At 33.6% G+C, this 25,739-nt stretch overlaps 2 protein-coding genes and 1 long non-coding RNA gene across 4 annotated transcripts; 2 read left to right on the top strand and 1 right to left on the bottom strand.

Annotated features, from left to right (window-relative positions):
- Positions 1-847: 847 nt before the first annotated feature.
- LOC120329398 (uncharacterized) lies at positions 848-1,670 on the top strand. The gene is made up of 2 exons (XR_013479717.1): positions 848-1,336; positions 1,474-1,670. It is a non-coding gene; the product is annotated as an uncharacterized LOC120329398 (long non-coding RNA).
- A 5,495-nt stretch (positions 1,671-7,165) lies between these two features.
- LOC144430503 (uncharacterized) lies at positions 7,166-8,745 on the top strand. Its single transcript, XM_078118494.1, has 3 exons — positions 7,166-7,288; positions 7,645-7,897; positions 8,570-8,745. Exons 2-3 carry the CDS (start codon positions 7,649-7,651, stop codon positions 8,636-8,638), a joined length of 318 nt encoding a protein of 105 aa, XP_077974620.1. The 5' UTR covers positions 7,166-7,288; positions 7,645-7,648; the 3' UTR covers positions 8,639-8,745.
- Positions 8,746-12,173: 3,428 nt separating this feature from the next.
- Positions 12,174-23,694, bottom strand: LOC120329344 (signal peptide, CUB and EGF-like domain-containing protein 2). Of its 2 annotated transcripts, XM_039395945.2 has the most exons (21): positions 23,511-23,694; positions 22,142-22,264; positions 21,807-21,935; positions 21,227-21,352; positions 20,598-20,717; positions 20,071-20,136; positions 19,673-19,792; positions 18,965-19,087; positions 18,570-18,686; positions 17,432-17,554; positions 16,907-17,155; positions 16,586-16,687; positions 16,385-16,492; positions 15,451-15,660; positions 15,118-15,288; positions 14,636-14,818; positions 14,329-14,475; positions 13,928-14,125; positions 13,674-13,826; positions 13,521-13,600; positions 12,174-13,047 (listed from the first exon to the last, which is right to left on the bottom strand). In XM_039395945.2, exons 1-21 carry the CDS (start codon positions 23,590-23,592, stop codon positions 12,889-12,891), a joined length of 2,889 nt encoding a protein of 962 aa, XP_039251879.2. In that variant the 5' UTR covers positions 23,593-23,694; the 3' UTR covers positions 12,174-12,888. The 2 variants fall into 2 exon arrangements, with proteins under 2 accessions (XP_039251879.2, XP_039251880.2); XM_039395946.2 differs by lacking the exon at positions 20,071-20,136.
- Between the last annotated feature and the right edge of the window lie 2,045 nt (positions 23,695-25,739).

Genomic DNA, 25,739 nt, shown 5'->3' on the forward strand with positions numbered 1-25,739 from the left:
CAGCTGGAGAGCTAACAAATCACCCCTTTTGTTATTGTACAGATCCTTGGTTCGACCCATTATTGGACACGTTTAGTGGCCATAACGATCGTTTCAAAATTTTGTTGTTATTGGACACGTTTAGTGGCCATAACGATTGTTTCAAAATTTTGTTGTTATTGGACACGAAGTGGACATAACGATCGTTTCAATATTATGTTGTTGTTGTTGTTCTTGTTCTTTGACACGTTTTTAAAAAGTCGCTTTTCTTTTCGAATACTGGACCAATTGCTTTGAAATTTTCAGTGGTTGAAGATAAAATTTTTCTCCAGAAGGCTATTACTTTTATTTATTTTAAAATTTGCCTGTGGACTTCGAGAGATTCGTTTTTTGTGTTCAAAGAAGTGATCAGAATAAAAAAATAGTGACACCTTGTGGCGATTGCGCGAAGGCATATCAACTGAGAAGCGATCGTAATTCTTGCTCCGCTAAGAGTTGTTTATGGGGAATCGAGATGTTTGGGGTTACCGGTACCCGCAATGAAAGGTTTTTGAGGTTAAGTTAAACTACCGGTACTGTTTCGCTCGGTGTTCAATCAATCAATCAATGTTCACTTTCCATATATTTCAGTATTTGTAGACTGTGGTTCCCGTGTTAAGCGAAAGTGATACCGGTACCCTGGTACCGGTACGATAGCTGGGAAAGCTATGACAGTCCCTGTGGCCTGTACGGCACGTACCGTCTTACCGGTACCGTAGTCCGTTACGGTACGTACCGGTACAGCTGTACAGGTACGATATCGGTAGACTAGTACAGTATTACTGTACTAGTTGCATTAATTATATTTGTTTACTTTAGAGTGTGTGCCTGCATTGAAATTAAGTTTTTGTAATTAGCCAGCATGTCTGCACAGCTGCTATGCCTTTCTAATTTTTCGCTGTTTCGTTACATTTTTTTGGAAACAACATTTGCATAAATACGTATGGTACCGTATGCAGAGGAAGAAACTTCACAAAAATTTCAACATGTGCAGCAGGTTAGTGTACATAAATCAGTAAATACAGAAATATGCAGAGGAAGAGACTTTACAAAAAGGATAAGATTTACATAATTATCCCGATGGAGAGGAAAGCCTATAGAACGGCTTAACCATATTGCGAACCACAGCCTCTTGTCTGGTTACCGGTAAGGTACCATTCCAAGTCTGGTATGGCTGTATGGGATTAGTTAGGTATATTGTTCAGTTTTATCAAATATAAATTGATCGATAGCCTACTCACCTATTTTAAAAATCAAATTGTTGCAATTTGCAGATGTGAGAATGAAATATATGACCACTGTACAGTCAATGACGTAGGTATGTGCCAAATCATATCAAGTTTATTTACATGTTTACTCTTACTGCATTTGCAGTCAAATTAACTTATTCCATTTTTTTGTACGCTTGCACAGCTGCAATGTTTATGCTCTTCTTTTAGCCTTTTTTCATTACAGTTCTGCGGTAAACAACATCAATATGCTAATAAAGAAGCATTACAATCTTTCCAATAGTGTTCAACATGTTATGAAATATGGTGGTCGCGGTTTCATCAATGCAAAAAATATTTGCCGGTTTAACAGCGTGATGCAATTATTGCAAATAGTTTTCGTGTCCATATATTTGAGCATTGCTCTCTTGTTGTTATTGTTATTTGTCTCCGTCTCCATTTTTAAAAAATCGCTTTTCTCTTCGAATACAGGACCAATTGCTTTGATATTTTCAGTGGTTAAAGATAAAATTTTTCTCCAGAAGGCTATTACTTTTTTTTTCGCTATGGCGTCATCAAAATTATTGCCACTGGGTGGCGCTACGTGTCCATATATTTGAGCATAGCTCTCTTGTTGAATATGGTATGGAAGCGTATTTTTCAACATCAATATATGACATAAGAAAAATCGAAATTATCCAATCTCAATGTTTACGCATCGCTGCAGGTGGCATGATGAGTACGCCTAAACTTGCTTTACAAGTTTGTTGTTACGAGATGCCGTTGAGTATACGACGTCTACAATTATGGCTCTTATATAAAGCTAAACTGCTAACATTTGTTGACCATCCTTGCCACGAAGTCATCGAACACTCATGGCATGAGATATTTCCCAACTCTCCAACATTTCGTATATTTGGTGTGATTGCAAGGACTTTCGATATTGACAAATTGGACATCAGTATTATTGAAAACGAAGAAATTCCTCCATGGTATTTGGATGAAATTAACATCAACGATACATTATCGAATATACTTTTTGCTGCGGTTTATGTTTCATATGATAATTCTCGTATGGGTTTTAGGCTGAACAAAGACTGTTCCTCGTTTGATTGCGAAGTTTTCGCAATCTATATTGCCATTGCATGGTCAAAAAATAACTATAAATGGAATATACTTATCACTTACTTGATCATGTTATAAATAATAACTCGGATAAAATTAGTAATATATCTTCAAATATTCAGACTTGTCTTTTTAAGTTACAGGAACAAGGATGCAAAATCACATTACTATGGGCTCCAGGGCATGTTGTCATTCCGGGTAATGATATCGCCGACAAAATAGCAAGGTATCAGCGGCGAAAGTCGATGTGGACAAAGGATTATCTTAATCACAAAACGAAATCAATTCCCAAATTTGACAATTCTGCGCTAATAAATGGGATCAACATTTTATACACAGTGACCAAGCGTTTTATTATAATTATAAGACAATTTTCCCCGCAATTGAAGACAGCATCAAGAATTCCACTTGGTCACCACGAATATTGGACAAAATTTTATTTTGACTTCAGCCAGGATATTGCCGTTTAAATAAGCAACATCATATATATAATAGGATGTCATAGTAAAGGACTATGCGATTTCTGTGATGTTCCAGAGACGGTAGAACATTTTCTAATGAACTGTCGTGCATATGGAAAGGAAAGGCACATACTTAAGATGAAATGCCGCGATTATGGCATTGATTTTTAACTCAGAGCTGTCTTAAGCAACCCTAGCATTTTCCCTGCTATTGTATTGTTGATTTTGTGAAGTATCAAGAGTACCATAGGCATATACAAAGTTTGATTTAAATTGTCTGGCGCAAATAACTTAAATTGTTGAAAGCGCCATATACTTTCATACACCCACATACATTTCCACCCGTAAATTGCACTCAATACATTTGCACTTGCATACCTTTGCATCCAGCTATATTTGCATCCATCCATTTCCACCCATAGATTTTAGCACCCGCATATAGTTTGCACCCGTGGACATCAGCACCCATGTACATATGGACCCACGAACGTTTGCAGCAATGTACATTTGCACCAACGAACATTTGGATCAATGAACATTTTCAGACTTTAATTACCAACTATTTATATATATTCGAAATGAAGACGAATTACAAATTTTTAACTAGACCTATTTTTGGTGAGGGTTGTTACGTTTTTACTGTCCTTGCGAGTAATAATCCTACTCTACTGGTCCATGAGCCCTTCGCCGGTTCGCGTTCGCGTCAACCAACTTGCCGGTTTGCCAAATATATTGCAATATTATATCTAAATTGCAAAGGCATTGACGAATACCTGCGCATTTATTTTAGGAGTTTTAACTCCAGTTGATGCGTAAACCAAACTTTGTCAAAGGTCCTACGTTTCCACGTTTGCAAAAGGTCGTGACAAATGCTTGTGTTGACACAAAAAAGTAATTTGCTTTTATAAGTCAACACTTTAAAAATCTAAGCATCTTTTTTAGCAAGTATTTCCAAGAAAAATCAGATCAACTTCATGGAAACCTTCAATTGCAAAGAGAAATTCTGAACATTTTGTGTATTTTTTAATTAAGTAATGCATTATTTGATGTCACTGTATATTCATGAAAGATAGAGTCAATATTTGACTTTTTCAATTTAAATTAATCTTACCAAACTAATTTACAACACTTTTTTGCAACATTCCGTCGCGTCGAAAACAATGGTATCAAAACTGACATCTCAAATATTGAAAATTTAATTATCAATATTTCAAAGAATTAAGACAAGGATTTCAATTTCATTTCCATTCCAAGCAATCTATATGAATGCTTATTCCGATATGGATCTTTTTTTGATTTAAATATACTTCTATCAGAAAACTGTTACTACGTATGTCCTATAGCCAACTTGTCTCGAACATCCTATTTTTGATAATAGTAACAAACTGACCAAATATTAACTCTTTTTCGGATACCGTGTGGGTGCGACTGCAGAATGGCATATCATGATTATGACTACAAAAAGAAAAGATAAAATATTCAATGAAATACAAGATCTGTATGAATATTGTTTCATGTACAATTATAGACTTAAGTCTTTTGAATTAAAATGTACTTCTATCAGTGAAATGTTACTACGTATGTCCCATGCCAGCTTGTCTCGAACATCCTATTTTTAATACCAATAACAAACTTACCAAATATCACCCCTTTTTCGGATACCGTGTGGTTGCGACTGCAGAATGGAATATCATGGATATGACTACATAAAATATTCAAAGAAATTGAATATCTGTATGAATATTGTTTCATATACAATTTATGACTGACTATATGAATGACTTGAATTATTTGCAAATTACAACCAAATGTAGTATTGTGTCTCGTAATTAGTCTCGTCTTACTTATTTCATATGATTGATCAGAAATTAATGAAGAAACTTTGCACACAGCGTTAAGGGAGATTCTGGTCGATATTAAACAACAAGAATGAGCTGTATAATGTTTTGAACATATTTAACTCACTGCGGTTGCGACTGCACACAAATAGAAAGCAAATAATTGCTTTAGTAAGAATGAGGCATTAGAAATTTTACAAACATACGAGAAGATGGTTTTGTGGATGGGGTGATTGATGTTGTCACTTTACCTCATTGTGTGTTATATTCTTGGGGAAAATGATAAAATATTCAGCATTTCTAAAATTGTTTATACGATACAACGTGAGAATTTTATCAAAGCCCTTCGGTGGAAAAATAAGAAAAGTATAAATATTTACAAAAGAAAATATAGATCTTCATTTTATCAAATATATTAAAATATGTATGACATTCTGATAATATATTAAAAAATTATATTTATCTTATCTCGTAGTGGTACATAGTAGGGAGAATGCGGAAGAATGATCTTAATTACTTCAGTTCAGTGTACTGTTTATCCCCTGTGGCTATGAATGCAGATTCTAAATAAATAAATTCAACATTTTCATGAAAAATCTGTTTATCATACCGCAATCACTACTTTAAATATTTCCACAACAGGATGAGTTCCATAAGATCAGGAAACCTCAGAACCACGATATTAGTTGATCGACAACAAGATAATAAAATCTGATGTTCACGACCTACGAAATGAAACTTTCAACGAAAATCACCTTTTTTCAATCTCCAACTAATCATGAGACACTGACACAGTCTCCAATTGGCTCACGAATATGTGTCGTATTTTTTGTCTATATTAAATATTTTTCTCGTCTGTCTCGATAACTCATTCATATTGGATCGACTCGATGGATATTTTTGATAATAAACGCCATTCGTTTAGTTAGCTCAAATTTACTAGAAAAAGTTGATTAGAAGATATCAAATTTATTGTGAATTTCGTTTTACGCACATTTGGCTTTTAATGTGTATTAGTCCGGAAGAATCGTGGCCGAAGGTTGTTTTGAGTTTGAGTTTTTTTTTTATTGTTTGGATATAATGTCGATGACATAAATAATGATACCCAGGTGGGTGTGGAATATTTAATGTTGAGCAATTTTTTCTAAGTGGATTAAGGCGCTCCGAAAGTATTCGTGCCAGGATGACGCACATCCTGAACACTACCCTGGTACACATACAATGTTCAGGTTGTGCGCCATCTTGGTACGAATACAAGGCTGCAAACTCCACACCCATGTAGAAATGATGGGCAACGACCCCCAAGATGAATAATCACAATTAAAAAAAAATTATGTCTGAAAACAAGGTTGGGCCCAAAAAAGCCCTTTATCTGCCGGACTATAAGTTTAAAATAGTCAATTAGGACTTGTTTTTGTAATGTTATACTTATGTTTCAGAAAGCTTGTATAAAAAAAATATTAAACAATGAAGATTGTAATCTTCGTTCTCCTGATTGCTGGAGTCTGCGGGGACAGAAAGAAGAAAGAAGTTAATCTTGAAGAATTCTATGCTACATTCGATCCTGACGTATGTTAATATCATGTATAAGTTTTGCAAAAATGTATTCTTGTTCTACCATGTATTCTTGTCAGACCAAAATACTGAATTTATTAAAATAATTATTCATTTTCCGATCTCAAAAAAGTAGGTCTGAAAATTTCCATCGATCTATGTAACATTGAAATGCCATTTTCAGATCTCTGTCTACTCTGCAAAAAAGTTTGATTTTCCACGAGAAAAAGGACTTGATTTCAAAAACACTTCAGAATGCAGAGATTTCGAGTAATGTGTATTTTTTAAATTGAAATTATTATAATTTTTACTGAACCGCAGACATTTTATTTTATTCCTGCGTAGTTTTCAGTCATAAATGCATCACCTCTTCAAATAAAAAATACTCATCTTCGGAGGAAAGTACGGATCAGTATTTTATCATCAAAACCTTTCAGATTCAAACAACAACGCATTTTGTATATTGAACATATCGTGTGTTTGAAATTACATTGAATTTGAAATTACATTCTGTCAAGAAAATCACGATTACGCTTATTGAATATGAAACAATAACAAATCAATACAAGAATATCGGTCAAAGACCGAAGACTTAATGATCGAAAGTTAGGGAATCCCCAAAACAGCGCTCTTACACCATAGTGACACCTTGTGTCCCATTACTAATCAATTAATAACTCGCTAATTGTACAACATAATTCGTCCAAAATCAATAGGCTACTGGTACGAGATATGATGAATGCACATGCAAAATCTGCAGCAGATCCAATCTCATTTTCGTGAGATATCGCGTGCATCTAACAGACAGACAGATAAACAGACAAATACCTATCAACATACTTACCGATTAAAATCGATAATTAATGACGTGTTTCCGCAGCCGATAATGAAATGATTTCGTGTACAGAAAATTCCCCAGCCCGGAAAATTCATGTCCTGCTCCCAAAGGCATCGTATACAGCGGCGACTTGGTTTCTAATTGCAAGGAAAGAAAATGTATTCAGAAATCCTTCTACGGTTCAACAAAATGCAGAAAAGTAGTTCGATTATTTAAGCCCTTCCCTCACGCTGCAGTGGAGTGCAAGTAAGTTGGTTGGTTATTCAACAAACGGAAGTTTGTAATGTATGATTCAACACTATTATGATCGTTTTATAAAATTGATATGTGTCAATATGTGTTTTAAATACACAAAGTTGTCAATATGAACACTTGATAATACATTTGATAACTAAGAAGTTATATAGGCCTATATATATATATAAAGTAATGTTATCAGGGCATTAAAATTGAAGAAAATGTCCAGTTTCCCGTAATTGTATTTCCCATCTTAAAATGAGTTATAATTATTATTTTACGTCATGAGTGGGAGTTATAACGATTTTCATTTTTTGGTAATAGCTGTATGTAACTTTGAGTCTTTAATAAAATCAATTTTTAAGAAAAATGTATGCAAGCTGTAAGTTAAAACCCCACGATGACAAAGAGTTGTACCCGGAATCTTCAAACGATGGGAAACCACATTTATATCCGGAACCCATGAAAGATGAAAAACCACATCTGTATCCCGCTACAGAGAAAGCTGAAGATGGTGAAGAGATCTCCTGTAAATGTTTCACAATTTGGTGCTTTCGTGACATACACACAATCTACGAGGAAGACAGAAAGCTATTCGAAGGACATGTTGTTATAAAGGTGCGTTGTTATGGTAACTGACTAGTTAAATGTTGTATAATCCAAAACTTCCAGTGTTCAATGGTTTGGATTAGAAATAGTGTTTCCAAAAGCGGTCTGTTATTAGTATGCAAATGAACTTTCCGCTGTTTTATGAGCATATCCGATCTTACTTCAAAAATATACACTTAATCTAAATTCCTGGAATTATGGAGTTGAATTAGTTTTGAATTTTTTCATGCAAGTCTGGAACTAGAAATTGGGAATGTGAAGGTAAATGAGCTCAAGCTCACGTGTTGATCACGTGTAAGAACGAACCAACCCGTGTCTAACATTTTATTTGAAGCAATAATTTTTAGATTGCATATAACGTTCCTTAAAAATTTAAAAGTTTTGTTCAGTTTCATTTCCTGAAATGAACATTTTGTGTATTTTCTAATCACGTAATGTAATAATTGATGTTACTTTGTATACACGAATAATATTTTCAATATTATATTTGCCTACTTGAATTCAAATTAATCTGGCCTGTCTAATTCACGACACTTTCTTGCGATATCTCGACGAAAAATAAGGTTCAAATCGTTTGCTTTTGTTGTCAATTTATCCGAGCTGTACGCTTGTCCAGTGCTGCTTGTCTCAAATATTTATTTTTAAATAAATCGAAATTACTTAATATTAATCTATTTTCAGACACCTTGTGGATGCGACTGCAGGAATGCATGCAGTAAAAATGGCTGTTATGGCGGAGGAAGAAGATGAATTTCTTAATGAAATAGACGAGTTTTATCCATATTTCTTTATGTACAAATATATATGCACATAAATTATTTGAAATATATGTGGATTACAATAAATGTACCAAAGAGTCTCGTCTTGTTTATGTCAGTTGATTAATCTGAAAATCAATAACGTGACCTGGCACGTGTTGTTGTCAGAGAAAAGGATTTGTCGCTTGAAGAACGCGAAAAGCGAAGAAGCGCAAAAGATTAGATACAGTTTCACTAGCCGTGTACTCAACACTTTCTATTCTCATTATCTTGGGGGCTTGACATAATTTTACAATCGCTTCACAAAATGCAATACTGTACGAATTAAATTAGGACTTTTTGTTAGTAAAACAGATATATTTTAGGGCAGATGAAAAACTTCATAACTGGCATTTCGGTAAAATTTGTTATAAAAATACTGCAAAACAAAAAAATGGGCCTCATTAAAAGTGGCATATAAAAGTCGATAAAAAAAGAGTACGAGACATTTGAATAGCAGATCGGATTTGTAAAAAAAGCCGATGTTAGTAGCTGAAAAGCACTTAGTTAGAAGCTGACAGCTATTCGGCGCTTCGATTCGTTATTAAAAACTAAAGAAATGACAACATTTGCCTAAACGAATATGCACTCATAAGGAGTTAGAAATGAAAAGTTAAGGAGTTAGAAATGAAAAATTAAGGAGTCGCTTGCAGCCAAGCTTCGAAAGCTCGCAAAGATAAATTGAACTCTAGAAATCTCTCATCTCATGAACTCTAGAAATTAACTTTAAATCTCTAAGTCTACATTTGGGATTTTGACAAACAATCAACCTTTTTTTAAATTTACAATCAAATATAAAAAATTGACATAGTCTCTGATTGTTGTCATAAATTGTACTACATTTTCATTTTTGATAAGAAAGATACGAAAATGTCTCCTTAGCTGTTGGACCTAAAAAACATATTGATGCAATATTTTGGTGTTATTCTGATTTATATCAGAGATACGAACCTTTACTGCGTAGAAACTAAAATATCAAAATTTGGTTTCAGTTTTGTTGCGGCAGCATCAGGAGGGCCAGATTGAATTACCTAGCGGGCCGGATCCGGTCCACAGGCCGTACTTTGCCCATGTCTGATATATAGCCAACTCAATATACAAATACAGCCATTAAGGTGATGTCCAAACACTGCCAAGTTATATGCATATAGCCAACTCAATAAACTAATACATCCATTAGAGTCATGTACAAGTACTGCAAGATCATTTAATAACAATACAATTTATGTAAATGCGGTTCCATCTACGAATTATATGCCCAATACGGGTTGTTCATATGATTAGCGCATTAAAAGCGTTAAAAAACTCCAAAAAGGCGAGTGATCGATTTACGGCATTAGCATACATGGGTATGGCTTTACTTACATGTTGATTGCGCACAAAAAGACATAAAACTGTCAGTGTTTGTAGTACAATATACTATACAACAGGTACCAATCTATGATATCATAATACCCCACAACAGCTGGTCGTTGATAGCACGAGAAATGTGCTGGCTGAAAATCTCTTATTAGAGAACTATTCTTTGGCTATTGGCAGAAACTGTCCACAAACTAATCAAATTAACGCTTGGTGGGAAATATAAAACATAAAACTGCCGGTGCGCGTAGTTCTTGATAAATGTCCAATAGCCTCCAATCTATAATGTCATAATACCCGACAAGAGGTGCTCGTTGATAACCCGAGGAATGTGCTGGCTAAAAATCTTTTTTTAGAGAACTATTCTTTGGCTATTGGCAATAAACTGTCCACAGAATAATCAAATTAACTCTTGGTGGAAAATATAAAACAAACTGCTGGGATTTGAGTTGGGTTGCGCGAGACTAACTTCCTATCTTTTCTTTATGCCTTTATGCTAGTGGATTCGTATGCGTATACTGCAAGGATACTTTAGCTGGAATAAACATGACTATTCTATCCAATTAAAGAGTCCAGCTGCACACTAACACAAATGTATTTCTGTAACGTTTCGTCTGACCAGAGTCAGACTTCCTCAGACAAGCAGTCTGGTAGTCCGAAAATTTTTTCTTTAAATTCAAATTTAACAATCACCCTTTTTCTCAATTTTTTATTATTACTCGCCCCTTGATTGGCGTTTTATTTTACTATTATTTTCAAGTGTCCCAAGTTTAATTTTAATTATAAATCAAAACCTTGGATTTATGTGCTTGCGATAGTTTTTTAATTATTATTTTTTTTTGTCCTACTCGACATATGCTAGATGGTTCATTCATTCATTTATTATTATGAATTATTATTATATTTTAACGCTATTTAAGATCAAAATTCAGCAATAACTTTTAACCTTATTTTATTTTAAAATTGGTCCTCACTAAACTAAGCATTGATTTATGTTTAAATGTTGGTTTACTTCCTCGTGGTTCTCTAAGTGCTCATAATCTTAATTTTAATTACATTCAGTTACCCATCATTTTCGTAAATGCAATACTGAAAAAAAATTTTTATTTTTTTTTATTTACATATGAAATGAGCTCCACTGATATTTGTGGTTCTAATTTTCCCATCATTACTTCTACGGCTAAGTGCAAATTAAATGTTTATGCATTGTTACGTCATACTTGATTTGAGATTTCAAATTTATTCATCAAATTTATTTCTTGCCATTGTTGTAAACTGCTTGTCTGAGGAAGTCTGACTCTGGTCGGACGAAACGTTACAGAAATACATTTGTGTTAGTGTGCAGCTGGACTCTTTAATTGGATAAACTGCTGGGAAGCGTAGTTCTTGATAAATGTCCAATGAGCGCCAATCTATGATGTCATATTACCATTTTGATTCATTGGTAAAGATATCGACTCTGGATAGTGCCATTGTGTCTCTTCTGAAAGCTACGTGAATGCCAGCTTTGCTACGAGGACTGGATTACAATCTGATGTTTCTGATTTGAATGGCCTTTACTAACTATTCGGTTGGAATATCAGGAAGCGTGTTTTTTAATATAAACTAAGTGATTCAAAAAGTAAAATGAAGTACCCTGAGAGAACGTCCCTGGATGGCGCCTTATACGAAAAGGGAAAACTTGGGTCAAATATCAACTACCATAGGACTTGAAGATATGAAGAAACCTGAAATCAAGAGCATGCTATAGCAACATCTTTGATACACTGAAAATGTGAAATCGATTAGTCCATTAGTTGCAGAAAAAATGATTTTTTCCCAATACCAACAAGCAACAACCCTACAATAACAACAACCGTTTTGCAAACTATCCACAGGTACACTTCGTGCTCAAAATATACAAACGAACTTGATTTAAAAAAACAAATTTCAAATTTAGCAGCTCATTTTTAGGATTATAAAAATTGTGTATATAAATAAACATGTATTAACTAAATACTTCATTACGTTTTCCTTTAATTGAGTTGCCCAGTTTAAACGCCTAAGAAACCGTTAACCATGATCTTAAATTATTTGATACCAGACGTACTCTACTAGCTACAGTTGGGGGCTTCTTTTTTCAGTCACCGTTGTTATGAGTTATTTGGTAATCATTAAGATTAAATATTAAGAAGAATAGAACAAATGCATATCTAGCCTTCTGTTCATTGGATAACCATGAATATAATGGATAGAAGTTGTTCAAGACAGCGCTTTGAATTTGACAAGTGTACTTAAAAAACACATTGTTTCACAATAGCGGACAAGCGCGACGGTCACAAGAAAAAGCATCTTGAATCATACTGAATGTAAAAAAAACATGAAAGTGTGAAATATTGTCATAAAATGAATAAAAATCAGTGCTGTTCTATTGCAGATTCTGCACAACGGAATATTTTTTCTAATGTATGAAAATGAACATTGTTTGTACAGTTGTTTAAGAGGAACATAACATGAAATATGTTTGGAAATAACGGTATTGAACGAAAACCCTTAGCTTCTTTATTGCAAATGCTGCACAACGTAATGTTTCCTCAATGTACGAAAATAAACATTGTCTGTATACAGTTGTCTAAGAAAAACATAACATGAAAACAATATATATATTATTTTCAATTTGATAGAGTCTTGTAAAGTTTAACCACTGCATCCTTGAATAGCAAGCATAAATTAGAAAGATATGGCATTATATTAATATAGTCTTGCTATTAACGAGATATGTACTGTGAAAGTGTACCAATTCCACATTTCTTTTGCGCGTTCTTCATATGTTTTGGATATTTCCAGTCACATTCTATGCTATTGTTAGTTTATGTCTGGTGGATTTAAAAACGTTATAACTTTGTCTTCGAGGAAGTCTATGAACGACTTTCGAAATAGTCCCCGAAAATTTTCTTTTCTAAGAATAAAATAATTTTCCGGATGTGCCAGCACTTCAAACAGTGTCATTCGTGATTTCCTGTCCTAAAAATGCCATAAAAATATGTTAGTTGAGATGCAATATAATTGAGCGGGATTCCAAAATGCATTTAGAAACACCTAATAATTTAACAGCAAAGGAGGCATTGTCCATAGGAAGTATTTCGGACAAGGAATGCGTTTTAATGCTAAAACCGGAGTAATTATATATTCCTGCACTTTGAATTATCTGGGCTCACATACATATATTCCAAAACAAATGAATTTTTCGCTTTTTAACTATTTATGACGAGGTAACGTAATTTGCTTAATCAGTAGTTACTAGCACCAACTTCTTCTCCCCAACTTAACTAAATTCTAAGCCATGATACAGACTTCGCGTAAACTATATAGATATAGTTAAAATTGTTTTCCTCATTTTACAATATTCATTTTCATCACTGTTTTGTGTTTGGGATTGCGTTGCACGTTCATAATAGAATGAATACTTAGTTAATTAGTGTGATTACTCAGAATACCTTAAGAATATCTTGATGATAATTTGCAGAATATAATCTACCATCGTTGACAATGTTCTTTATTATGGTTTCATAGTTTTCTGAAAAAGATTTGGAAATAACGTTTGGATATTGTCGATATTTATCGAATTCATGTTATATTATTATACCCACCATCGTATGTCACATATGGTATTTGAAACCCTTTGGCCGTATTTTGTCCATCAGATTTAAATTCAATCCACAGTTTTTTTGAACGAGCAGTGTGAGCATATGGATTTTTATACGTTTGACAAGATTCGTACGTAACTACTGACGAAGGTGACGCTTGTAATCCGAAAACAAAAAAATACAGATCAAGTTAAAAAAAAAATAGGAGAATGCCATTAACATTACTAATTTATGATGCTCTATGCCTGGTATCTTACATGATTTTCGTATCTTCAAATAGTCACCGCAGTCATCTTCTCTCACTAAATGTATTTCAGGAACAACGAAAAGAATCTTTCTCCCTTTAGGCGGAACGATAGTCCACTGACATCGAATATTTACAGGATAGTTACCAGGATAATTAGGAGATTGAATCATTCCTTGATAATCCCCGCCTGTACCACCACATTCTCTATCTGAAATTATGCAATAATGGTATATAACGTTAACAATTTATCCGTTTTTTCGGCATTTATTAGTTTCCAAAACCATTTTGCAATAATTCCCCACTGCAATGGCAGCCATTATACCTAAGATACATGTCGCCTGCATGCAATTACGATAAACTCCAAAATGAATCGCGCGATCATATATATCATATGTTCATTATTGTACTTACCTTTGCAAGAATCGACGTCAGTCGATCCATCAAAATCTGTGGTTGTGTTGTTAGGGCATTTATGGCAATAGTTCTGCCCCATTTGATGTTGATAAAAACCAAAAGGGCATCGGATACAAGTGGATACACGAATATCGTAATAGTGACCTAAAAAAAACTTGAAAAATTCATGCGACTCACGATTTCAATTAGCTTGCTGGGTATAAATTTATTTTGAATCTTATTATTTCTGATTTAAGACTCGCGAAAAACTGTGGATGATAACTTCTTGGGATTTTTAAATTTGGCACGTCTATAGTAAGTTTACCTGGACTGCATTTTGCACGCACTGAACATTGTTCAAAACTATTTGAAGCTAAACCTTTAGTTGTTATTCCTCTGCCACACTCGTAACATCCACGACGACCAAATTCTGGTTGGTAAGTACCTCTCGCGCAAGGTCGACAAGGTCCAAAACCTCTGGCGGAAAAATAACCCGGTCGACAGAGTCCTGAATGAGCCAATAATGTATGGATATGATTTAATTATCTCAGATGAGGTGTAAAGTAGGTCTGTAAAAGTCTGAAGTTTAAATTTTTATAAACTCTGGTTTACTCAAAAGCAACAATCGTCCTTATTTCTTGTCAGCTAACAAGTTTAAAACATTACGAATAAACATATGATTATACAAAAAAATCATCTCCTCAATTTCGAATATTTAGCTAAACGTGCTGAATAATTTGCAATCAAAACAATCCCTACTCGAAGTTTTATGTATCAACAAATGTCAGAACCCGTGGCGAAACCAACCTGGGCATTCCGTAACAGTTTTCCCCGAAAATGTTCCTCTTCCAGCATCAACTAATCGTCTTGAACATGGCATGCATGTAAGTTGTCCTAGCTGATCTTGGTAAAATCCATTGGTGCAGTTTTGACAGGAATCGGATGATATGTCGTATCTTGTTCCCGTTGGACAAGGCTCTAAACATATACGGTATTTGTAATGATATGTTTCATTGTTTGATTTAATCTTTTGTTTATAAATGGGTTAAAGTGTAATACATAATCATTTTTGGATAATTGTACCACCCATAAAACACAAATTATTTGCATATGAGAATTCAACTATATAAAACTTTTTACCACAAATGTTGTTTGATTTATCCAATCTCTCTCCTATCTCACAACTTGTCTTCATCCCAACATCAATTCCCCGTTTTCTACCAATAGATAAGTCGGTGGTTTTGAAGTTTGTGTAAAACTGTTGCTTGCCAATTGCGCGTTTGACTGCTTTTGTCAATGACTTGGCATACTTGTTCTGTTTCTTTTGAGCACACTTCCGGTCACATTTTTCTATTGCGTGCAATAACAAGGGACCATTAAACGATTCAACATTGATAGTAAAACATTTACCATAGACAATATAAACATATAAATAGCAAAAAATACAAAACACCACAACAAAATATGAGTCCCAGTCCGGATCAAACATCGACCATCAGGGCCATTGTGGTTAGAACGTTACGGCTAAACACGTTGGCGTCTCGGGTTAAAAATTTCATCATTTTCTACATCTCATTCAAATTGTAGAATATACAATGCCAAACCGCAACCCGGTCCACCAAGGAATTTAGTGTCACCCTTGTCAACACTCATATTTTCCCCATCAAGCAGAAAATCATAATCCGACAGTTTAGGTTAAAAAAGTCACTTACATGGGTGAAAATACATAGTAGTTTTGGTGCTCCCGAAGTATTCGTACCAAGATGGCGCACAACCTGAACATAGTATGTGTACCAGATAGGGTTGTTCAGGTTGTGCGTCATTTTTGTATAAATACCTCTGGAACGCCATATTTTTTGCTATAGTCGCTACGAAAAAATTACATTGTGATAATGTTTTAAATCGTTGTTTACAAGTAAAATCTATTTTTTGTGTGGCACAACTAGATGTCTGAAGTTGATGCATTAGAAAATGAAGAATATTTGCAGTATGGTTCAAGCATCTGTCTATATGATGCTTTCCTATCACCCTATTCATGAATAAAACATGCTGCTAGTGTTTGTTAACAACTTACTTGACAATCGAACTAATAATTCAATCTCAATTTGAATTTGGGAACGAGATTTTTTCTTTTTCGTCGATTCACAATGAGCAATAAAACTGGAAAACTCGACGCGTAATGCTGAAAAAATATTAAAATATTTAACATTATTAGAAAGAGCAAGTATATTCCTTTTGATTTGGCCTAATTTTAGCACTCTATACGCTTTGTTACCTGGAGACGGTAGAGTTTTGTGAATATTTCTTACTCCCAGACTACATTGTTTCAAGTTCAACTTAATCTTTACTATTTGTCGGAGAATCTCGTTGGAGCCATCTGGAACAAAAATTCCGAAATTTTATTCATAATATCATGAATTGCTTAAAATACAACATAAGTGGTTATTGAAGCTTTAGTTTTCTATATATTAATTAAAAAAACCGTTCACCATATGTGAATTACAGATACATTAAAAATACCGCATTACGGTTTAAAAAATAAATATATACGATAAATCTTCGCATTTAAAGCACAATCTGTAAACACGTGTCTCACCTGGACAATTAAAAAGCGAATTATTTTCTCTCAAATGACTATTAATCCACTGATACTTTGTGTCTTCAGATTGTATTAGGTCATCTGGCAATTCGTGACCGCATGTGTAAAAATATTTGGAAGGGTTCATTGATGATATGAACTTGTGATGCTTTCTACATTCTAGCATACAAGTTTTAGATCTCATGTTGCAGTTGAGTGAGCCCGCTTGTTCACGAGCAATTGCCAGTTCTGGGCATGAGCTCTTCACTAAAAATAGATTTGTGTAAAATTTCAATAAATAAAGTTTTTTAATCCATAACTTGAAGGGAAATTTTTATTGTGAAAAAATCTTGGGTTAACCCTATATTTTCACTAAAATTCATGGGCGCAATGGCTTAGCTAGAGAACCATTGGACCTGGCTATTCCGGCATTGCCGAATAAAAATCTCGAGTTTGAAGTCCGCAGTGTAAAACCGGAAATATTCCGGACTTTCATCACTATAAGAAAAAATTGCTCATATAAGAAACAATAAAATATCTTACATATGCAGTCTTTTTTGTTCCAATGCAGAAAATACCCTTCGCGACACTTGCATACATAACTGCCAATTGTGTTCCTACAGTTATGTCCACAACCACCGTTATTAGCTGCACATTCGTCTATATCTATACAAGACGCAAAAACCAAAAAAAGGGTTATGGCATGAAATTCTCAAGTTACCGTATAAGGTGTAATGCAATTTTCTCAAAAACTACAGTACTGTAACTGGACTTGCATCCGAACCTATTGATGATGTTGAAAATTAATGTTGTTTTACTTTATGTGGACAGCAGCCATAGGGTATGGGTTTAGCCAGGAATTTTCAAATGGGGGGGGGGGGGCAAAATTTCTAATTGCCTAAATTTCTAATAGTGGCCAGGTAATAAAGGAGGCCAGGTAATAAATGTTTTCAAGAGTCTTGACATTTTTTTTCTGTTACATTTCGAAAGGGGGGAAGGGGCGAAAACCACCTCCTGGGTACGCCTTTGACGTCCGGTACTTATGTTGTACAAAGAATTAACCATGGAATCAAATAGACTTTATTTTAAAATGAAATCATGCTAAAATGGATGATACAACTTTGACAAATCTTGCAATCCGAATGTATTACATTGGACCGTTTGCACCTGACTATTCATGAAAAGAACTGCAACGGCATAATAAACAATGCGAATAGCGTTATCTAAATTAGCGAATAATCGTTAGCCGGCGGAGGAAGTGCAGGTTTAAAGACGTTGAAATATCATTTCTGAAAAAAACAGACCCCATTAATTTTGAAGATTTTGTATACAAATCTTTGGTAAAAATAGTTGAGTAGCCCTGATATACAGTAATGAATACAAAAGCAACACTATCTGTTTTAAAATGTCTTTTGACAATAGATTTTTCAACGCAATTTTTCGTTAAGGTAAACAAATAAGCGGCGTAGAAATGGGGTTGAAAATTAAGAAATTAAATCTGCCAAAAACGTGACTGCTCATCTCAGAAGCACATTCTCACGTGGATAATTTTTCATAGGAGAAAAAATGCATTGCAACAAACATTACAGAATATGTTTAAAAAAATTACACAGCCTTTTACCGATTTAGTTTAAGCATGCGTATCTAATCTGACAAAGGTCTGACATATTTATGCAATTACCTCCACACCTTGCCATTGCAAATTTTGCAAATCCTTCTTTACATAAGCATTCGTAACTTCCCATCGAATTAATACATTCGTGCGCACACGTATCATTCATTTCACATTCGTTTGTATCTTTAAAATATAATAATAATAACAAAAACATAAAACACACATGGAAAAATCATTTTTTTTTTTTAATTGTGTAAATCCTTTCAGTTAACAAACGTGGAATTCAAATATTTGTTCGAAGGAACTTAGAAAATAACAGTTTCTTGTATTTATTTTGCAAATTATAAAAAAAAGCATGAGTGAATATTCATTCTTTGAGTATTTTTGAACAGAAAGTTTAGAATAATATACCAGTGCAAATCCCATTTCTAATATATATTTGATTTCGTGTCATATGTTACCTGAACATGTTATTTCGTCTAAATCCAATCTATATCCGTCATCGCAACTGCATTGAAAACTGCCGTGACTATTATGACATGTGTGATGACAACCTCCATTGTTTAAGGCGCATTCGTTTATATCTATAATAAGTTACAGATAAAATGGTTTTGCGTTGAATTCAATTATTTGGACCTTTGTTTCAAAATTTACGCAATCGCGAATGATTACCCCGAAGCCATGGAATTTGCCATGTAGGCAAATAATAACAGAATAACAACAACATGCTGTTGTTCATCATTTTTCAAGAATACAAGCTTGGCAAAATTGACAAACTGCTCCGAAGCTTCAGTGATTTAATCAACTGGTTGATTTAATTGATGGACCATTTTCAAGGTCTAGAAATATTGGCTACACCTGAGAATTTAGTACTCTACGTTTACGTGCAACTCTTTCCTAGACCTAATTAGATTGTGCACGAGAAAATCATCAATTATCCTAGATTGCATATACAAATTTAGTTGACAATCTTTAATAAAATTAATTTTAGAGGAATACATATCTACTCCAGTAAATTGTGTCTGTCTTTGGTATGCAAGCTCAAGGTTGCATACTCACAGTCGGCAACGTTTGCACGGTTTTCACGTCACGTCAAGAACTGTGACCACACTCACTATCGAGTGGGAATTTTTTTATGCACTTTAATCCATATATTTCAGTTTTATAACCTTCACAAGATCGCCCATCCATTCTCGGAATGAATCCATGTGGACAAGAGCACTGAGCGCCAACAGGCGTTTCTTCGCAATTTATGTCACAACCTCCATTGTCGATTGAACAACTCGAAGCTAAACAAAAACATATAATACTATTCACAAAAATGTATATTCAGAATAAATAAACGACAGTTAAATTAAAAATGAGCATAGCCACTTCAAAGCGAGGCAGGCGGGAATCCAATAGAGCCAGCGCCGCATGCACTCACAGGCATGAGAGACATGCATACAATTACATGCATGACATAGATTTTTGATGCGGAATTGTGGTAATCAAACAAAAATTTAATTACCAAAAAAACTACGCCAAAGTACAATTTTAACTCTATATAGTACGTAAATTAATCTACCTTTTTTCGTTCTGCGTAACAAAAGCTTGTTGAGCATGTTTGGCACTGCTTTCGACTTTTGAATTTCTATAAATTCAAAATACAGAAACCGTGAGACATTGTTTAATAAGGCAGAACGCTTTACAGACGTAAGGGTAAAGGGGCCGTTTTCTATCTCTCGATTATAAAAGTCTCATTTTAAAGGAAATTTCGTTTCGCCGATCGAGTGTATAGAAGTGGAAGAATGCGAAATATAGTTAGCATAAACTTTAAATATTACAATTTAACATATTTATATAATCTGTATTTATAGCATAATTCCGAACGATCGTAATCTCAGAGTGATTTTTAACGGTGCGTAATTAGTGAAGCGTGATGAAGGTTATTGAATATTATGAATATTATGCTGCAACATGTATTAGTATTAAAATTTGTTATTAATTGTCTTGTGGAGGTTAAAATTATCACCTCCATTGTGATTTTTTGAAGCTTTATTTGCTTTTAGCTGCAATTATGCTCGTTCAATGGCTATTTTAGAGTCGACTTACCAACGCAACTTCTTTTATCAGCAGCTAACGTGTAGCTGACATGGCATTTGCAGAATATCCCTCTTTTTCCTTTATCCACACATTTATGTTGGCATCCCCCATTACCATGAGAGCACAATCCTGAATTGTTATGTATAATTAAAATTTAAACTTTGAACCTACGAAGTAAAATGTAGATTTTATTAGATTAACTAACAATCCTGAAGCCAGGTCACAAGTATCAAGTAAAAACTTTTTTTTACTCTTGTTGGGAATGTCGTAATAAGAAAACAGGTTTGTGTGTATTCTGAGTATTTTGACCAACATTTCACGACGTGGTTTTTCACACCCTTATCGAATTACCAATATCGCAAATTAAGAAACGCAAACCAAACATGCATACAAAAAGTTTATTGGTGTCGATTACTACGAAGTGTCTCTGCTAAATATTCAATTACAGCATAAGCTAGCGATACTGCTTATGTCGTCCATGGATTATCCGATATTTCATTGGGAATCTTTCCCGGTGATGTCTCACTCTGACATCTTTTTGAATGTATGTAACTTTATACAAACATTCCGATAGATGATTAAAATTTTGCGAATACCACTTTCTCAATCTAATGTTGATAGGAAAAACATATACATACTTATGCATGACCCATCGGTATGTAGTCTGTATCCAGATCTCAAATTACAGGGTCGATCATCAAAAAAATCATCATCTCCATCCAGTTGTTGATCTATCGACAAATTCCTGTTTGAATTCAACTTTCCTGTCATTTTAATGAAAAATTAAAAAAAAATAAATATGAAAATATACATAAAAAAGTTACATTACAAAGCGAAACGAACTTGTGAAAACATAGTTCATGCATATTTCATATTAGTAAAATACCAATCTACGTCACTACTAGTATTTCAAAGGAATCTTCTGTTGCATGTCATTACACTCTACGTCATTTAAATTATGTGAAATGAATTTTTTAAGGGTTTTTTCGTTTAAGTTTTTGTTGCAAATATTCAAGTGCAAAGGTCATTGTTATGGCATAACAAAAACGAAAATCTGACACCGAATCCAACAAATCATATGACCACGAAAATTCTTTTTTTAAACGATATTTTGAGACAGTACGGCATTATATATACCATTTTTTCGTAAACCCAACAAAGAGTGTACTTTTTCTGGGATTTACTCCTTTTTTGGGATAGAATAATAAAACAACAAACCTGTCGGAATACATGTATGTCCGTTCGAGCTTAGAACAAAATTTTCCAAGCAAGAGCATTCGTAACTTCCTATGATATTATGGCACAGATGTTGACATAATCCCTTGTGTGTAAGACACTCATTAAGGTCTAAACATAATATTGAACGTGTTTCAGACACTTAAGCGATTTCTTTAGAAGTTTATTGAAAAACTAAGCTTATATAGTGTGTCTCATAACACCGTAACTCATGTTGAAAATCTAATGCTAGTACTCTCGAAAACAAAGAATTTTAATACTAGCCTTAAACACAACAGTATTGCTATTAATAACAATCTTAAAACAACTCAATTCACCCTCGCAATTTCTCCCATTTTTCGTCATTTTAAATCCTGGAAAACATGGACAACTAAACTCTCCATCTTTGTGAATACATTGTTGAACACACCCGCCATTTTGTCTTCTGCATGGATTGTTACCTAAAAACAGCAAGAAGTTATATTTATTTATTCATTTTGGCCTCTAAGTAAATTAAACTAGGCAGAACTATTTTAACGAATTTCGTTAAAATTGCGCGATACGAGAGCACACCGATTACCAATACTTGATAACAAATTATTAAAAAAACTTGTTGGTGTTGTGATGTGTTTGTGTACTGCGCTTCTTCTTTAATTGCTTGCCGGTTAATTCTAATTGATCAAATTTTGCTTCTTTTTGGCGTATGAAATTCAAAAACAGTTTAAGTGATCAATAAATGTAATAGAGTAATGTAAAAAAAAAGTTTGATGTCTGCTTTTTGAAACAAATTAATTTTACTATACTCGACCGTCTACAAAAGATATCATTACCCTATTTGTTTTACACGAAAAGCCTCTGAGTAATCCACATATTCAGTTTAATTAGCTTGTGGTTTTTATTACAGACCGGCATACATATTAATCATAAACAACTTGTCTTCAATGTTTGCTTTGAGTTTTAACAATGAAGTGGGTTTTCGAAACACAATGTGTATTACTGTTGTAAAGAATTTAGGAAGGTAAACAGAAATAAACTAAGCACACTGATAAAAAAAAATTGTAAACCTATCGACGGATACAAGCAATTAGCACCAAATTTTAAGATATTCTTAGTATAAATTGATCTTTACGGGGTGCATATCAGTACGTGGTTAAATTTACCACATATCGCTGAGACACAAAACGTCCCGTATACCGAATATGAATATGACTAGTACCGTGAAATTCTGGAAAATATATTGTGCTTCATTACTGATAAGTACTTTGTTAATACAGGTGGGTGATTCTTATTAATTACATTCAAGTACATGAAGTTATTTCTTGAGTACTTTACAGAAAATTAAAAGTTTGACCAAACATGCTATTTTATTTACTTAAAAGTCCAATAGCATTGTTCTGATGAGTATTGCAACTAGTGAAAAATATAGTATTTTATTTTGTGCTTCATTCTAATATGCACTGCTGTTTGTTCCTGGTGACACGGATTTTATCTTGACCAAGCGTTAACGTTTTATCATATTGTAATCAGATTCAATCGGAATAGTCACTAAACTTTTTTCAAATTAAATGACAGGCAGAAACTTAATACTTCTTTTAAAAATGTGTGTTTAATATAAATATAATCGTTAATTGGTAATAAAATAGAAACTACGTAATATTTGAAAGTACAAGCTACAAAGAGTTATGACCTCAATATAATGTTCATTACCTGTCACATAAATGTTTCCTGAATTCGACGATATGACGTAGGCAGTGATAAAACTGACGTAGATCGTTGTAAATGATGTCATCTTGGTCAATGAATTGAATGAGAAAATTTATTTAAAACAGACATACACAATGGAACCGTTTAATAATACAAATTAACTCATTGCTTATTTTATAATATGCTGTTTGCTGTAATGAAAACCAAGATCTCATAGCGTATTATCTTTGTTTATCAAATAATTCCAAGTCTGCTACAAAACGTATAAAAGTCTCGTCCTATCTCTTAATGAAAACTACTTGCTGTTCATTCTATTTCAAAACATGTGGTCCGACTTCTGGCCTATAAGCACGTACGACAAGCGACAACCTCCGTCATAGATGATAGGCAAGTATCCCTAAAATACACATTTATTATCCGCAGTATATAAAATAAAATATTAAATAAAATAAAAACAATTTTAAAGTGCTCAAGTTATGTATTGCTGTTACGTCATATTACGGAACATGTTTGTGTACTATATCCGAGGTAAAACCTCGAAGGTATAAAACATATGCTCGAACAAAGTAAACTAAGCCCTCAACTGTTTGTCAATCGTAATTGCTAACTTCATGAAGACCCTTCACTTTTTGAGCTTCATAAACTTGGGTGAGAACTGGACGAGCGAGGGTTCTCGCCAACATTTTTAAAGATTTACACTTTCATAGGTAGTTAAACCCATCTCACAGTCTAACTTGCATCAGTAAATACTAGCATATACTATAAATGTTAATATTAGTAAATCAAACCAGTGAAACGAATTAATTTCAGTTGGAAATTAATGGAATATTTATCACCCACTCAAAAATACGTTCATGAAAGACCCAGCATCTTAATTATAGAAAAAACTTATTTTCTCTTTATTTTCACCTTGCATACTGTACATTTTTTCAACCTTTAAAATCTCTCTCGGCCATTGCAAACATTTACAAAAAATGAACAAGCATTTGTATGCTATAAAAAACAACAACCCATACATGTTACATGCTTGATTCGATTTTTCTTTTGAAACGTGATATGCAAATGTTATCATCTTTACATACTTTTAAAAATTACCCAGTTTTATTCGATCTGACATGGCCACATATAACTAGAAATGACTTAACTTTGATGACACGATTGATAACTCCACATAAATTATATCAAATTACCCATATTTGATATTTTGTGTTTTAGACACGCTCTCATTAATTTTTATTAATATTCTTGAAAGGAGAAAGGAAAGCATCAACATGTTTATGGGGGAACGAGTTGTGCATTAACTTGGAGAAAAATAACATAACACCATATGAATAAATCAAAAAAATTTCAAAATTCATTCATGTTGCTTTTTTTAACCATTAATATCAATATAACTGTGTTTGTCTTTTAATCGTCAGTATGTTCACTTGTCTCAATAATAGCATTTGGGCAAAAAGAATACTTTTGGTTAAGAATCATAATCAAAAGTTACTGTTGTAAAACTTTAACATATAAGAAATATAGAATGACAAATGTATCGGTTCCAACTGATTTTATTATATTTCACTATAAATAGTACAATCAAGACATGGCTAATCGTCAGTGGTAACAATATTAATTAACTTTCAAAACATTAATACAGTTTATGCCGAACAACGAGATTCGTTTACCCTGATGGTTTTCAGATAATACCCGAAGCAAACACCTGTCTGTGACAATTACTAAAAACTTCGCGGAAGAACTTCCTGAACAGGTATTTTAAGTCTTACTTACATGAGTCAACTACGACCTTTAACCCTGTGTTATCCTTTGCAAAGCCATAAAATAAGTCCATAATATCTGATGATATCCAAGATAATTCCAACTGTTAGAAGTTAACTCAGCACTGGCTATTTCAGTCACGAATGAACTTCACTAAGCTATTAGCATTCTAAGCTTATGATAATGCAAACAATTTATTCCAGTGACGCACAACTGATAATCAAATTTCGTCGTTGAATGAAGAACATTATAAATGAACTGTGTTAGAAATCATTTGTCAAATTTGTCTCTTTTTATGATTCCGTCTTCTTTATTTCTAGTCGTATCTTGTGTGTGCCATAGTTAAAACGCTGCTCCGTCACGCGATTCATTTTTAGCAAATATACGACTAAAAATTATTCCACGAAAATAAAATTGTGGGGTTATGGAACCATACTTAAATAAGATGGGGTGGAATCTCACATTTTATGA

This window comes from Styela clava, chromosome 12 (assembly GCF_964204865.1).
Source record: "Styela clava chromosome 12, kaStyClav1.hap1.2, whole genome shotgun sequence".
Taxonomy (NCBI): Eukaryota; Metazoa; Chordata; class Ascidiacea; order Stolidobranchia; family Styelidae; genus Styela; species Styela clava.